This window comes from Monodelphis domestica, chromosome 2 (genome assembly GCF_027887165.1).
Source record: "Monodelphis domestica isolate mMonDom1 chromosome 2, mMonDom1.pri, whole genome shotgun sequence".
Classification (NCBI taxonomy): Eukaryota; Metazoa; Chordata; class Mammalia; order Didelphimorphia; family Didelphidae; genus Monodelphis; species Monodelphis domestica.
In genome coordinates this window covers 412,145,213-412,162,211 of record NC_077228.1, presented here as the reverse complement: position 1 = coordinate 412,162,211, position 16,999 = coordinate 412,145,213, and the positions used below count along the sequence as shown (strand labels likewise).

General features: G+C 37.8%; 1 protein-coding gene across 4 annotated transcripts in view; it reads left to right on the top strand.

Annotated features, from left to right (window-relative positions):
* Positions 1 to 16,999, top strand: part of MAP3K5 (mitogen-activated protein kinase kinase kinase 5) — a 314,935-nt gene that overhangs the window by 108,985 nt on the left and 188,951 nt on the right. For all 4 annotated transcript variants that reach the window (XM_007484616.3, XM_001380729.5, XM_056818868.1 and 1 more), the window contains exon 3: positions 4,704 to 4,727. In XM_007484616.3, coding sequence (XP_007484678.2) covers positions 4,704 to 4,727 — 24 coding nt within the window. The remainder of the gene's footprint in view (positions 1 to 4,703; positions 4,728 to 16,999) is intronic.

Here is a 16,999-nt window from a genome sequence, read left to right as displayed (position 1 = left end):
TGTCCCAGTAAGTAGAAGAGCTGCTGAATAGCCACGTTCTTAGAGACTACCAAGAGCTGTTGATAAACTATTTGTGCTCAAGGAGAACAATTTGTTTCCTTTTAACTTCTTCAAAATATAAGACAACCTAACTATCATTTGATACTGGTTAGGTAGATTATTATGTGAATTGTCTAAATATACTTACTTTCTTCATTCTGTAATATATAAAATGTCAGGAAGAAGATAAAGGAGAGGTCTGAGAAGATTATCTCAGCCTAGTAATTCTTTAGGAAATGTTAAAATTTAACCAATCTCGAATTGTTTTTTTCTGCCAGGGTGTGTCAGTAATTTGAGCTCATGTGTAGGTGAGAGGACTGGTTTCAACTCACCCATTTATCACCAAAGCTACCATGTCTTCTACTTCCATTGCCATTTCTATCGCAATAGGAGATGGTGGCAAATTAGACAGCATGTTGGGGAAGCTTGAGAACCTCTTACCTTCCAATAAAAAACACTGTCAGGAGAACTAGATGGCTCAGTGGGTTAAGAGCCAGCCTAGAAGTGGGGGAGGTCCTAGGTTCAAATGTAACCTCAGGCACTTCTTGGTTGTATGATCCTTGGGCAAGTCACTTAACCCCTATTGCCTAGCCCTTACCGCTCTTCTCTCTTGGAACCAATACAATATTGATTCCAAGAAAAAAGCTAAGATTTAAAAAAAAAATAAATCAATAAAAAACATTGTCCTATTGATGGCTGTAGAAGACCACCAATTCTGTGTGGTTAAATCATAATAGCAGGGAAAAAGAAAAAGAAAAGCACTAATGATATTATATACCTACATATGTATATTACTCATAAATATACCTATAATCAAGACAAGTCAGCATTGATAAAGTATGTACTATGTGCCAGACCCTTTCCCAGCCACTATGTGGAGATAGAAAAAACTAGTCCCTGTTCTCGAGGAGCTTTCGGTCGAACAGTGTACAAATAAAAGAAATGATAACTTGGGGATAGTTCAGAGGGGAGATGAGAAGATTAGGAGAGATTGGAGAAAGCTTTTTGCAAACAATGGAGTTTTAGCCAAGACCTGAAGTAAGCCAAAGAAGGTGACTAAGCCATGGAGACCCGAGGGGGCCTGGGAAACAAGTAGTACAAATATATAGAGGAAGGAATGTGTCTTGTGCAAGGAATAGCAGGGTGTGTAGTGCCACTGGATTTCCGAGTACATGGAAGATAGTAAGATGTAAGAAAAACTTGGAGAGTAGAAATGGACCATGTAATGAAGGGCTTTAAAAACTAGCCTAAGGAGTTACATTTGATCCTGGTGTCATATATATGAATACATGTATATGGGTTTCTTCTGAAGTCTTAGTTTGCTGCCTCATTCTTCTGGAAATGACTGTGGATTCTCCAGGGCTGAGCCAGCCAAACAGAAGCCTACCAACGTGTGTAAGGTTCCAAGTATAGGGTCCTTGACATAGATTGTGTTTGAGAGCCAGCCTAGCTAAATCCAGGAAGCTTATCAAAATTAGTAATCAAGTTATGAATTTTTTTAATGAAAACTCTCCATTAAACCATCTATTGAAGCTTGGAAGGAGCATCCACATGAGTAAAATCATGGACCCATGAAGTATAGAAATATAAATATATTCACACATATCTAGAGCCTTCTATTGGATGATGAGAGCAGCTAGTTGGTGCAGTAGCCAGAGCACCAGGCCTAGTCAGGAAGACTCATCTTCCTGAGTTCAAATTCAGCCCCAGACACTTACTAGCTGTGTGACCCTGGGAAAATCATTTACACCTCTTTGCCTCAGGTTCCACATCTATAAAATGAGCTGGAGAAAGAAATGGTAAACCACTCTATTATTTTTGCAAAGGAAATCCCAAATGGGGTCACAAAGAATCAGATACCACTGAAATAACTAAATAGCTGGGCAGTAAGACCCAGTAGAAAGAATGTTGGCTTTGAGGTCAGAGAACATGAGTTTACTTTGTCTCTTATCTACCTGTGTGACCTGTGAGAGAGGAATGATCCAGAGACTTTGAAGGACAGAGCCTAGAAGACACACAAAGGTTTACATCCCCAGTGGGGGATGGATGAGGACACTTGGAATGATGAGGGAAGAGAGATTCCAAGATGAAGCAGTTGATCTCTCTATCTTGTGACAGCCAAGGTGACAGTCTGATCAGAGATTTCTCTCCTGAGCTATTCAAAAATCCCTCGTTGAATTTAACCACCATTTCCCCCCAAAGATACCAAGAGTTGTGGCAGAACCTGAGAAGAATAAGAACGGCATAAGAAGATCTCATACAGCTCCTGTGACACCCTGGGTCTAGACATTGGCTCTATTGTGATAGACCAGGGGTAACAAAACCATGAACCTCTTAGAGACCAGGCTGGCAAGCCTGAGTCTCTCAACTTTGGAAGGAGGGAAAAGATATTTTAAACAGAGAAGGACTTCCTTTACCCTCTTTCCTATAGACTTCAATCTCCAGACACCTTTCTTATCTTCCCCTAACCACAATTTGTTAGAATTAAGTTGTCAGTTATCTTAAATTGACTTCCTTGTCATATTGGAAGAGGAAGAGAGCTGATTTCTCTCTCTTTCCCCAAGGGAAGAGGTTCACCCATTAAAATCAGTTATTAGAGGGGAGTAAAGGCAGGGTTAGTGGGGAGACATATTTTGAGGAAGATTGAAAGGGGGAATCCATCTCACTTTTTTCATCTCCTCCAGTTCATTTTCCATATGAGGAAACTGAGGCAAACAAAGTTGTGACTTGCCCAAAGTCATAGAACTAGTAAGTGTCTGAGACCAAATTTGAAATCAGAGAGATACATCTTCCTGACTCTACGCCCAACACTGTCCACTGTACCACCTACTTGCCCCAGTAAGGATTTCCTAAGTGCTTATAGATATGCCATATACTATAATAAGTACCAGTAGTACAAAGAAAGTAGAAAACAACCCCTGCCCCAAGCAGATTCTAACAGAATAAACAATTTATCAATAACCAGGTACATACAAAATTCATACAGAGTAGACATAAGGTAGTTTGATAAGAGAAACCATTAGCAACACTGAGAAAGGCCTCCAAACTTAATTACTGTGTGCATATTTCAAGCCTTAATTTTATATTGTGTTCATAGAATCATAGGAGCTTACTGTCTTGAGAGAGAGCAGCTGAATAATAAATTTCTGCGAATAATCATAAGAAGTAGAGGGTGAAAAGTGCTGTAAGAGCTGTAAACAGAACGTAGGGAGGGGAGGGTTCAGAGGAAGGAGAAATCACATTAAATATGGTGGGGGGGGGTTCAGGAAAGTTCTAGTTCTATTTGAATTGGCCCTCAAAACATAAGTAAGTGGGATTTTACCTGGAGCTGGAGTGGGAATGGAGGCTGTTTTATCCATACATTCAGGAAGTATTTATTAAGCACCTGCTGTGTGTCGGGTGCTTACTAGGACATGGGGATACAAAACTTGGAGAGCTGACCAGTCTTTGCCTAAGTTGAGACTTGAACCTAGCTCTTACCTGTTCTTAGGCTGGCTTTCTAATCATCACTCCACATTGCCTCTAGATACAAGGTAATTACCAAGTAATTTCTGGGTGGGGACAGTGGGGTAGGGCTAATAGCAATTGTGGGAATCAGTTTGTCTATGAATCAGATATTGTATTTAAAGTCTATTCAATTTGTTGAATGAATATTACATATATTTAAAATCATATAAATATACTATAAGGTATTGAATAAATAAAGAAGTCTTTTTCCTGGAGCTGAACCTTGAAGGAAGCTATATAATGGGAATAATAAGGATCTTCTAGGCTTCAGAGAAACCAATCTATATAAAGTCATGAAGATGCAAAGATATATTATTTGTAAGAAAGAGCAAGAAGGTCATTTTAGTTGGAGAGCAGAGTGAATTAAGGGGAGTAATATGCAGAAATTCTAGAAAGGTAGACTGGAGCCAATTTGTACAGGACTTTAACTAACAAAAAAAAGACTTTTGTATTTTATAATGGTGGGAACTGAGACCCACTGGATCTTCTTGAACAAAGGAGTGACATGTTCAGAAATGTCAATTTGGCAAGTGCGTAAGAGACGGAATTCAAGAGACTAGAAGTGGGAGGGTCAATTGGGAAATTATTTCAATTGTCCTGGTGAGAGATGATAAAAATTGGTAGACAAGAAGTTAGATGTATATGTTGTTGAGGTTGAATTATCAATACTCATCAACTGATTGGATATGGAAATGAGGAATGTAAAAGAGTTCATTGAAGAGACTAAGTCTGTGAACCTTGGTGCCTGAAAGGATGGTGGATGATTCACAAAAGCAGGGCAATTAGGAAAAACAAAGTTTGTGGGGAGGGGATGGGAAGGAAAATTTGTTCCGTTTTAGGCATGTTGGATTTAACATGCCTACAAGATATCCAGTTAGAAACATGTAGAAGGAAATTAGTGATGCAGGACACAAGCTCAGGAGAGCATTGTTCCTACATCATTAGTCACAAAATACATTCCTAGTCCACAGAAAGTTTTTTTTAAATATGCTCTCTTGAATATCTTGCATATTAATAGATTATTTGATTGTATTTATATGTTACCTTTCATACTTTGATTCCTTCAAAATATCAGCAAAATAATATTCTTTCTACCAAGTGTTAAATATGTTTGACTTTCTTTTCTGTTTTAATGCTTATTTTTCTTATTTTTTCAGGAAATCATTTGCCAGAAGAATACTGTGAGTATCTTATATATACATATTTTTCTTATTGATTCTATGAAAAAATAAACCATCCCTTTTTCATATATTTTAATTACTATTTTTGTTCTATGCCTTATTTTCCTTTAAAATGATAGTTCCTATTTCCAGTATCTCTGGATCAATAGGAAAAGTATAATTTAATTTTAAAAATTGACCCAAAATAGCAAATTATTATCTAAGTAAAAATATTAGGAGATAGCATTAATGTCTGCCTTATTGGGCATGAGTATAGCAACTGTGTTTTTTAAGCTCTGATTTAACCTTGAATTTATGTGTCTATGAGCAACCATGTAATATTCCTTAATGTGTTTCCTAGTCCTTTATTTGCATTGGTTTCTCAGGTAGTATAAATAGATTCCTGTTAATATGGTGCTTCCCAAATTGTCATCCATGAAATATATTCCCCACCATGTGAATTAGGGGCGCTGGGGGAAGAATTTGATGCTAACAGTATTATTTTCCTCAAAATATTTATATCAAATTATATGTTTTAAAACTATTATTGCATGCAACATTTTTTATGAAAAAATACTTTATTTTCTCCTTTTTCATGAAAATATGCTCATATTTTCTGCATTTCCTCTTTCCCTCTTGCACCAGCATGATCTTTCTTTAGATACCTCTGGACTCATGTTTATGGATTCAATCAGTGTATTTTAAGGGTAAAAAATTATTTTTGGACTAATTTACTTAGAAGGTACTAGTTTGTCTTTTGTGATGACTCATAGGTGAGCAGTTTAATATGCCATTGTCCCCTTTGTGTTGCAAAATCTTTTTAATATTACCAAACAGAAGGCTAATTTCATAAAGAATTACCCTCAACAAAGACCTGAAGAGATAATAAGCAATAAAGATTTTGTGAATGGGAGTAAATTTTAAGATAGGCCATCCAATGAAAGAGCTATCTGTCTCTAGTACTGTTTGTATGTGGCATGATAGGGGATTAGTTCTGACCCTGACTGAATTAATTGTTTAAAAGGGCAAGGAAAAGCAAATTCACAAGGAAAGTCTGTTCTGCACTTGATAGGGAACGAGATATTAACTTAGACCTGTGTTTCCTTAGATCTAGAGCTAGAGAAAACCTTACAGATCATCTGGTTCTTCCCCATCATTATAGATGAGGAAGCCGCAGCCCAGAGAGAACACTAGGAAAAAGACAACCCAGTCACTACCCTCAAGGAATTTCTAGTCCAGTAGGGAAGGACAAGACAAGTATCTACATAACTGTAATACAAGACAGAATTTGTTAGAGCAGCCAAAAAAGTTAATTTGATCTAGGCTGTATTAAGGAGCCCTAACTTCCAGGAGTAGGAGGGGAATAGTCTCTGTTCTCCACCTGAGATCACACCACATTTGTGTTCAATTCTAGGAGGAAGGAGCACATTTTAAAAATGTTGATCCACTAGAGTGAAAAGAGGAGGATAACCAAGATGGTAAAGGACCTTAAGTGTCCATTTCATAGAGGAAGTAGTCAAAGGAATTGGGGATATTTGACTTAGGAAAGTATGATAAATATATTTAAATATTTGGAAAGCTGACATGCAGAAGAGTGATTAGACCTGCTCTACTTGACCTCACAAATAGAACCTGGATTAGTAAGTGGGAGTTGCAGAAGCTAATTTATGCATAATATTAGGGAAAGCTTTCTAACAGAATTTAATGGACTGCCTCGGTGGGGTAGAACCTGGCCTACAACTTTTTGGTATACATAGGCAGCTAGATCATATAATGGATAAACTGCCCAGAAGTCAGGAAGACTTGAATTCAAATCTGACCTCAGACACTAGCTGTGTGACCTGGGCAAGGCCATTCAGCTCTCTTTGCCTCAGTTTCCTCAACTGTAAAATGAGGGTCTCACATGGTTCTTGGGAGAATCCAACAAGATGTCATTTGTAAAGAGCTTAGCATAGTGCCTGGCCATTTTAATGCTGCTTCCCTTCTCTCTATATAGTAAAAGATTCCTTCTTCGACTGTGGGTTAACCTCTGAACCTCTTTCAAATCTAAAATTCTGTGATTCTCTTGTGTCCCAAGAGGATTGTGGGTAATATGGTATGAGAGGGTCACAGGAACACACCCAATAAGAGAGAAGCAGGAAGGGCAGCTAGGTGGCTCAGTGGATAGCGAGCCACAACTGGAGTTGAGAGGACCTGGATCACATGTGGCCTCTGATACCTCCTAGCTATGTGACCCTGAGGAAGTCACCTAACTCCCATTGCCTAACCTTTATCACTCTTCTGCCTTAGAATTAATACATATTGATTCTAAGACAGAAAGTGAAGGGGGGAGAGAGGGAGAGAGAGACAGAAAGACAGAGAGAGAGACAGAGAGAAAGAAAGGGAGAGGGGGAGGGGGAAGAGAGAGATGGAGAGAGGAAGGGAGGGAGAGAAAGAGAGGGGGAGGGGAAGGGGAAAGAGAGAGAGAAGGAGGGAGAGAGAGAAAGAGAGGAGAAATGGGGGGAAGAGGGGTGAGAGAGAAGAGGAGATGAGAGAAAAGAGAGGGAGAAAGAGGGAGGGAGAGAGAAAGGGAGAGAAAGAGAAAAAGAGAGGAGAAAGAAGAGATACAGATAGACAGACAGATAGAGAAAGGAAGGGAGGGAGAGAAAGGGGGAGAGAGAGAAAGAGAAAGAGAGAGGAGAGAAGGAGAGAGGAGAGGAGAGGGGAAAAAGGGAAAGAGAGAGAGAAAAAAAAAGGATAAGGAAGGAGATATTTGAGCTGAACCTTGAAGGCCTAGAAAAGTAGAGGTGGTAATAAGTCCATTCCAGGAAGAGATAACAATATAATACAAGGCCTACAACTGTAGGACATATTTGCTTAAGAGCAAATTGAGCTATGGTGTAGGATGCCCATGAGGTAGTGGTAGGAATATAGTCTAATAAGAAAGTTTAGGATCAGCACATGAATAAAAAGCTAGGTAATATAGAGAATTCTGTTGATGGGAAGCCTTTAAAATATTTTTTTAATCAGAGGAGTGGTATGTCTGGAGTTGTGCTATAATAAAGCAATGTTTCATAGTGGAAAGGTTCTGAGTCTAGCAATTAGCAGGTAGGTGGTCCAGTGGTTAGGACATTGGACTCAGCCAGAAAGTCTTGAGTTCAAATTTGACCTCAGAATCTTACTAGCTATGTGACCCTGGGCAAATCTCTGTCTAGGATTCCTCAACTGTAAAATGGGGATAATTATATCACCTACCTTGCAGGGTTCTTATGAAGATCAAATGAAATAATATCTGTAAATCATTTAGTACAGTGGCCAGCACATAGTAGGTACTTAATAAATGCTTTAAAAATATAGAGAGTCTGCTTTTTCTATCCAACATTAAAATAGATTTGAAAATTGTTTTCATTTAAGAAGCATGCTCTACCATTTGGGACAAAAAATGCTTTTATACTTTTTTTACATGGTAAAAAAACAATTTTAAGTTAACTAAAAGCACTTTGGCCTTGAAAACCAAGCATTTAGTACTCAGCAATATATCTGACACCATAAAGCATTTATGATGTGGTACAGTAAACATTTATTAGATGCCTACTATGTGCAATGTACTTGATAAATGGTTGACTTGAACTGCTTTGGCAAACAAACAAGAAAGTATATTTCTATAAAGATATTCATAGTATTTCACAGAGTTTATTGCATTCCATGAGTTGGAAGGATCCAACCCTTTTATAGACACAGAAGCTGTAACCCATAACATAGTTATTTGCAGGGTCAGGCTTGCCTGCCCTGCTCTGGACTACCAAGCTAATGTGCTTTTCTTTGCTCCAGAAAATAAAATAGAATATATGATATTTGTTGAAATTGAGCAGACAGAAATTTAATGTTCTCTTTAATTTAATGGTCAGAAGATTTTGACTCTTTAATCTGTTTTTAGGCTAATACTTCATGTAAATTTAAGGTAATTTGTTGTTTAACTGTTTTTTAAGTCATATTCGACTCTCATGACTCTGGGATTTTCTTGGCAAAGATCCCAGAGTAGTTTGCCATTTCCTTCTCTAACTTATTTGACAGATGAGTAAACTGAGCAAAGAGAGCTGTCATCTGGTGTCTGAGACTGTATTTGAATTCGGTTCTGTGGGCTTTCAAATATTATTCATCTTTAAGTATAGATCACATTATGTTATCTCCAGACAGCAAAATATGCCTTTTCATTACAAAAACGAGTAGTTCTGACATATCTTACAGTTGATAAATTGAATAAAATTTTAAAATAATTAATAAATAAGCATATTTTAGTTGCCTGCTATGAAGATGGAGTATAAGCCTTTAAGAATTCTGTTTTTATTTCTTTCCCTGAGAGAATTGTTGGTAGCTATGGGCAACCACCAGTAGAAGTTAAATAGCTAACAGCTAATGGCTAGTATTGATATAATGCTTTAAGATTTGCGAAGCACTTTGCAAATATCTCACTTTAAAATTTTTAAATTTTAGCATTTGAACTCTGCCTTCACAGTCAGAGCATTTATACTACAGGAGTTGAGGGCATTTGTAAGTTTTACATTCTTGACCTTTCTCCTTTGAGCATAAAAAGAAAGAAACAATTATGATATTTTCCCATGCAGTTTTTTCCTTTGTTGAACATTTTATAGGACTTTTGAAAATGTCAATTTGCTTAAAATATTTATTCTGAGAAAAAATTAAATTTCCACAGTGAGTAGATCTCCTTGAAACAGCTTCTCTTACAAATTGGGCTGGGGACCCTGGGATTTGGGAGGAGTCCTAATCGCCACAGTGCTGAGTGACAGTGGTAGATGGAAGAAGAAGAGTATTTACTACTCAAAAAGGTTCAGACTCCTAATCACAGATCAGGGCAATGCCATGGACAGCATTCTATATTTCAGTAAGGTAATTGCTGAGGTATACCACTAGCCTTATGGGCAAAATGTAGCTCTGTATTTATGAATTGTAGATATTTCACTTAGGTGGATTCAGAAATCTTTGAAGGATCTATTGTGAGGAGTGGCGATCAATGTATTGCTGTCACCATGGAAGGAGGACTCTAGTGATGTGTCACCAGTCTCTAGCCATTTAAACCTTTTTTTTTTTCAGTGACTTGGATGAAGGCATATATGCCATGCTTGTCTAATTTGCAGGGGAATTACATAATTACAGAAAGCTGGGGAAGGGGTTAGTGAATATTTTGAATGAGATAACTGGGATCCCCAGAGGTCTATTTTTTATTTATTTATTTTTTACATATTTGTTTCCCCTACCATTAGTATAGTGTCTCTTTTTTTTTTTTGCTCAAATTGATTTATTTTAAAAAATACTAAAGAAGACAGACTTAGAATAAAAAAAAAAACATTGAGTCACATATTGAACAAAATGTATTGGACCGAAGGAAGGAAGGAAGGAAGGAAGGAAGGAAGGAAGGAAGGAAGGAAGGAAGGAAGGAAGGAAGGAAAGAAACAAACAAAGAAACAAACAAACAAACAAAGAAACAAAGAAAGAGAATGGAAGGAAGGAAGGAAGGAAGGAAGGAAGGAAGGAAGGAAGGAAGGAAGGAAGGAAGGAAGGAAGGAAGGAAGGAAGGAAGGAAAGAAATGGCACCATAGGTATCACAGAAAGGACAGTTGAATAACTATTTAAACATTCATAAAAGAGTAAGTATATAAAACAGTATAATAGCAAGATACAAAAGCATAATATAGTAGCACATTATGTTAACAAAACACAAACAGTGCCTCATAGAACAGTCCAAAGATTTGTGTGTGTGTGTGTGTGTGTGTGTGTGTGTGTGTGTGTGTGGTTTGTTTTGTTTTGTCTGTTTAAAAGGCAGCTGGTGGTGTTTTAACATCTTCTGTTTGTAAATCACAGCAGTCTGTGAGGGCAAGGAGTTGACATGAGAACATAAAAAGGATATTTGGAAGGAAACCATTTCTAGCAGAAAAATAAAATACAAGTTAAGGTAATTAGTGTAAAAATAGTGTAATACAGTAGGGTCGCAGGAGTTAGAGGGAAGGGGGGAAATAATGTGGTTTTTCTCCTGGTCCTGAATCTGTTATGGGGTTAAAGTAAAATGAACTATATTAGTTTTATATGTATATATTGTTAACAAGGATTTTGAGAAGTGACAAAATGGATCTACAGAAAAGCAAGAGGCTTGGAACTTGGTAAAACACCAAACAGCGGAGATGGAGACAGAGTTCCAATGGAATCTTGAAGGGAGCAGTTTGGGAAGCCCAGCTGCCTAAACTTTACTTCCTTCTCTGGCTGTTGGAAAGAGAAGGAAGAAGACAAATTCTCTCTTTGGTCATTGATTATATGAGTGAGTGCTGAGAAGACTTTTGGGTTTGGTTTAGAAGAAACCTATCAGCCTTTGCTGTCAACATCTCCCCTTAGGGAAAGATAATGTTATTTCCTGAATTTGAATACATCTTAGAATCTTCAATCAACAGGGAAAATTTATAAAATTAGGGAGACCTATTTTCCACTTGTCCCTTCCTCTCACCTTACCTCCTCTATTTAAAAGAATAAAAGACCTCTTCATTGAAAGATTTAATTGTGAGAGTTTGTTATTAGAGGAAACCTTCAAACTTACCATTTCTGAGAAGAACATCCAAGACAGTTGTAGGGGAACAGGAAGTAGGGCAGGGGGAGGAGCACAAGATCCAGTCTTTCCCCTAGTTGGCTTCCTGGTGTTATGGCTTTAGCATTTCCTATTACCATAATTCCCCTACTAGTGTTATCCACTATAGATATAGATAGATAGATAGATAGATAGATAGATAGATAGATATGTAGATAGATATATATATACACACACACACATATATATTAGTATAGTACATGCAAAACACTTATTAAAGGGCAATTTCATTCATTTGCTTTGGATGATTGTGCTTCAAATCTAGCTAAAGCTTGTCCAGATCAATTTTTATATTTCTTTGAATTATTATTTAGAAAAACACATGTACCTGAATTGAATCTACATAAATATACAGATATTTATGTAGAAACTAGTTGTTCAAGCTCTTTGCTTCCTTTATTTCTTCCTGCTATCTACCATTGGACCATTTTAGTATTGAGAAGATGATGAAAATTTTTAACTCAAATAAAGCTCGAGAATTTTCTCTTTCCTCATCCAAAGTATACTAGAGTTATTGATATGATTTTGATAAGACTTATTCCCATTGAACAACAAAAATCTATCTCTTTATTAACTCTCCTTTCACTCCTTTTCAAATCTGTCATTTTCTGTCTAACTACTTTCTCTTGGTCCCTTCTTAAAGTGTATTCCATTGAAGGCCAGAAAACCATCATTACTTTATTTCATTTCACATAGTTCCCAAAACCAAATCGAAATCTTGACATCATCTTCTTCTCTAGCTTTTCTGTTCTTATAACCTACCATTCCTTTTTAAAATCCTTACTTGGACTTCCGGTTAAGATGGCGGCTTAGAGAAAGCTGAAGTTCAGATCTCCGGAAAACCCTTCCCGACCGATCTCAAACTAGAAGCTCCTAAGGCGCCGAAATTCAAAACGATCAACAGCACAGACCCTGGGAACCCTCCTCCTGGACCTGGACCCGGTTCAAAAGGTACGGCTCCCCTTAAAAGCCAGAACCCGAGATCCCTCGGACCTCAGGGGTAGGAGCGCAGAGTCCAAGGCTCCCGGAAGCGGCAGCCGCGCCGGGCTCAGAGAGCAGGGTCTGAGGAACAACAACCCTCAGGGTCTTCTACCCAAGTCCCAGTCCGGGTGAAAGTTACTGCCTGGGGCCTCCGCTGCAGAGAGCTGGTCAAAACAACAGCAACCCTCAGGGCGGGCAAGACAGCCTCACGGGCTGGATCCTGCTATCCAAGTCTCAGTGAAAGTCTGTGCTCTCGGAGCTTGGGGAAGCGGCAGCCCATCCCCCCGCAGGCCGAGGAAACAGCCTCACGGCCAGGGATTCTGAAGGCAACTTCCGGAAATCGAGCCAGGGGGAGAGTGTGGCCTCGTGGTCCGACCCTTCCATTCCAGTTCCAGTGAGGCATATTCAGTTTAACCCAGGGAAAGTCATAGAACCATCTGCCCAGGACTAAAGCCTCTGATCACCAGACAAAGACAAGAAAAGCCAATCCTCCACGTTCAGAGATGACAAACTCCACAGAAGCACAGAAGCCCCAAAATACCAAGAAAAATAAGAAGAAAGGGGCGACTCTGGACACATTCTATGGAGCCAAAATACAAAATACAGAGCAGATAGAAGAAGATATACAAGAAAATTCTCCAAAATCTTCCAAAGGAAACAGAAACTCTCCACAAACCTATGAAGAATTTGAATCAGAAAGGACCAAAAAGATGGAAGCCCTCTGGGAGGAAAAGTGGGAAATGATGCAAAAGAAATTCACGCATCTACAAAACCAGTTTGACCAAACTGTAAAAGAAAACCAGGCTTTAAAGCAAGAACTAATAAAGCAAAGCCAAAACACCAAGAAATTAGAAGAGAACATAAAATATCTCACCGACAAGGTGATAGATCTGGAAAACAGGGGGAGAAGAGAAAATTTAAGAATAATTGGACTCCCAGAAAAGCCAGAAATAAACACCAAACTGGACATGGTGATACAAGATATAATCAAAGAAAATTGCCCAGAGATTCTAGAACAAGGGGGCAATACAGCCACTGACAGAGCTCACAGAACACCTTCTACACTAAACCCCCAAAAGACAACTCCCAGGAATGTAATTGCCAAATTCCAAAGCTATCAAACAAAAGAAAAAATCCTACAGGAAGCCAGAAAAAGACAATTTAGATATAAAGGAATGCCAATCAGGGTCACACAAGACCTTGCAAGTTCTACGCTGAATGATCGTAAGGCATGGAACATGATCTTCAGAAAGGCAAGAGAGCTGGGTCTCCAACCAAGAATCAGCTACCCAGCAAAACTGACTATATACTTCCAAGGGAAAGTATGGGCATTCAACAAAATAGAAGACTTCCAACTTTTTGCAAAGAAAAGACCAGAGCTCTGTGGAAAGTTTGATACCGAAAATCAAAGAGCAAGGAATACCTGAAAAGGTAAATATTAAGGAAAGGGGAAAAATGTTATCTTCTTTTACTCAAACTCTCTTCTATAAGGACTACATTTATATCAATCTATGTATACTAATATGTGGGGAAAATGTAATGTATAAATAGGGGGTAAAGAAAGACCAAATAGAATAATGGTTCTCACACAAAGATTCACAGGGGAAGGGGAGGGGAAGAAAACTCCTATAAGAAGGAGAGGAAGAGAGGGGGGGGGGGGTTACTTAAACCTCAATCTCAGGGAAATCAACTCTGAGAGGGAAAAACATCCAGATCCATTGGGATCTTGAATTCTATCTTACCCAACAAGGGTAAGGAGAAGGGAAAACCAAGGGGGGGAGGGGGAGAGGGAGAACAAAAAGGGAGGGAAAGAGAGGGGGGAGGGGGAGGGAACAAAAAGGGAGGGACTAAAAAGGGAAACATCAAGGGAGGGGACAAGGGGGACTGATTCAAAGTAAATCACTGGACTAAAAGGTAGAGCCGAAGAAGAAAAGGTTAGAATTAGGGAAGGCAATCAAAATGCCAGGGAGTCCACAAATGACAATCATAACTTTGAACGTGAATGGGATGAACTCACCCATAAAACGTAGACGAATAGCAGAATGGATTAGAATCCAAAACCCTACCATATGTTGTCTTCAAGAAACACACATGAGGCGGGTTGACACCCACAAGGTCAGAATTAAAGGATGGAGTAAGACCTTCTGGGCCTCAACTGATAGAAAGAAGGCAGGAGTGGTAATCATGATATCTGATAAAGCCAATGCAAAAATAGACCTGATCAAAAGGGATAGGGAAGGTAATTATATTTTGTTAAAAGGGACTCTAGACAATGAGGAAATATCATTAATCAACATGTATGCACCAAATAATATAGCACCCAAATTTCTAATGGAGAAACTAGGAGAATTGAAGGAAGAAATAGACAATAAAACCATACTAGTGGGAGACTTAAACCAACCATTATCAAATTTAGATAAATCAAATCAAAAAATAAATAAGAAAGAGGTAAAAGAAGTGAATGAAATCTTAGAAAAATTAGAATTAATAGACATATGGAGAAAAATAAATAGGGATAAAAAGGAATACACCTTCTTCTCAGCACCACATGGCACATTCACAAAAATTGACCATACATTAGGTCACAGAAACATAGCACACAAATGCAAAAAAGCAGAAATAATGAATGCAGCCTTCTCAGATCACAAGGCAATAAAAATAATGATTAGTAATGGTACATGGAAAACCAAATCTAAAACCAATTGGAAATTAAACAATATGATACTCCAAAACCGTTTAGCTAAAGAAGAAATCATAGAAACAATTAATAATTTCATCAAGGAAAATGACAATGGCGAAACATCCTTTCAAACCTTTTGGGATGCAGCCAAAGCGGTAATCAGAGGCAAATTCATATCCCTGAAAGCTCATATTAACAAACAAGGGAGAGCAGAGATCAATCAATTGGAAATGCAATTGAAAAAACTCGAAAGCAATCAAATTAAAAACCCCCAGCAGAAAACCAAATTAGAAATCCTAAAAATTAAGGGAGAAATTAATAAAATCGAAAGTGATAGAACTATTGATTTAATAAATAAGACAAGAAGCTGGTACTTTGAAAAAACAAACAAAATAGACAAAGTACTGGTCAATCTAATTAAAAAAAGGAAGGAAGAAAAGCAAATTCACAGCATTAAAGATGAAAAGGGGGACAGCACCTCCAATGAGGAGGAAATTAAGGCAATCATTAGAAATTACTTTGCCCAATTATATGGCAATAAATACACCAATTTAGGAGAAATGGATGAATATATACAAAAATACAAACTGCCTAGACTAACAGAAGAGGAAATAGAATTCTTAAATAATCCCATATCAGAAATTGAAATCCATCAAGCCATCAAAGAACTTCCTAAGAAAAAATCCCCAGGGCCTGATGGATTCACCTGTGAATTCTATCAAACATTCAGAGAACAGTTGACCCCAATACTATACAAACTATTTGACATAATAAGCAAAGAGGGAGTTCTACCAAACTCCTTTTACGACACAAACATGGTACTGATTCCAAAACCAGGCAGGTCAAAAACAGAGAAAGAAAACTATAGACCAATCTCCCTAATGAATATAGATGCAAAAATTTTAAATAGGATACTAGCAAAAAGACTCCAGCAAGTGATCAGAAAGATCATTCACCATGATCAAGTAGGATTCATACCAGGGATGCAGGGCTGGTTCAACATTAGGAAAACCATCCACATAATTGACCACATCAACAAGCAAACTAGCAAGAACCACATGATTATCTCAATAGATGCAGAAAAAGCCTTTGATAAAATACAACACCCATTCCTATTAAAAACACTAGAAAGCATAGGAATAGAAGGGTCATTCCTAAAAATAATAAACAGTATATATCTAAAACCAACAGCTAATATCATCTGCAATGGGGATAAACTAGATGCATTCCCAATAAGATCAGGAGTGAAACAAGGATGCCCATTATCACCTCTACTATTTGACATTGTACTAGAAACACTAGCAGTAGCAATTAGAGAAGATAAAGAAATTGAAGGTATCAGAATAGGCAAGGAGGAGACCAAGTTATCACTCTTTGCGGATGACATGATGGTCTACTTAAAGAATCCTAGAGATTCAACCAAAAAGCTAATTGAAATAATCAACAACTTTAGCAAAGTTGCAGGATACAAAATAAACCCACATAAATCATCAGCTTTTCTATATATCTCCAACACAGCTCAGCAGCAAGAACTAGAAAGAGAAATCCCATTCAAAATCACCTTAGACAAAATAAAATACCTAGGAATCTATCTCCCAAGACAAACACAGGAACTATATGAACACAACTACAAAACACTCGCCACACAACTAAAACTAGACTTGAACAATTGGAAAAACATTAACTGCTCATGGATAGGACGAGCCAATATAATAAAAATGACCATCCTACCCAAACTTATTTATCTATTTAGTGCCATACCCATTGAACTACCAAAATACTTCTTCACTGATTTAGAAAAAACCATAACAAAGTTCATTTGGAAGAACAAAAGATCAAGGATATCCAGGGAATTAATGAAAAAAAACACATATGATGGGGGCCTTGCAGTCCCTGACCTAAAACTATATTACAAAGCAGCAGTCATCAAAACAATTTGGTACTGGCTAAGAAACAGAAAGGAAGATCAGTGGAATAGACTGGGGGAAAACGACCTCAGCA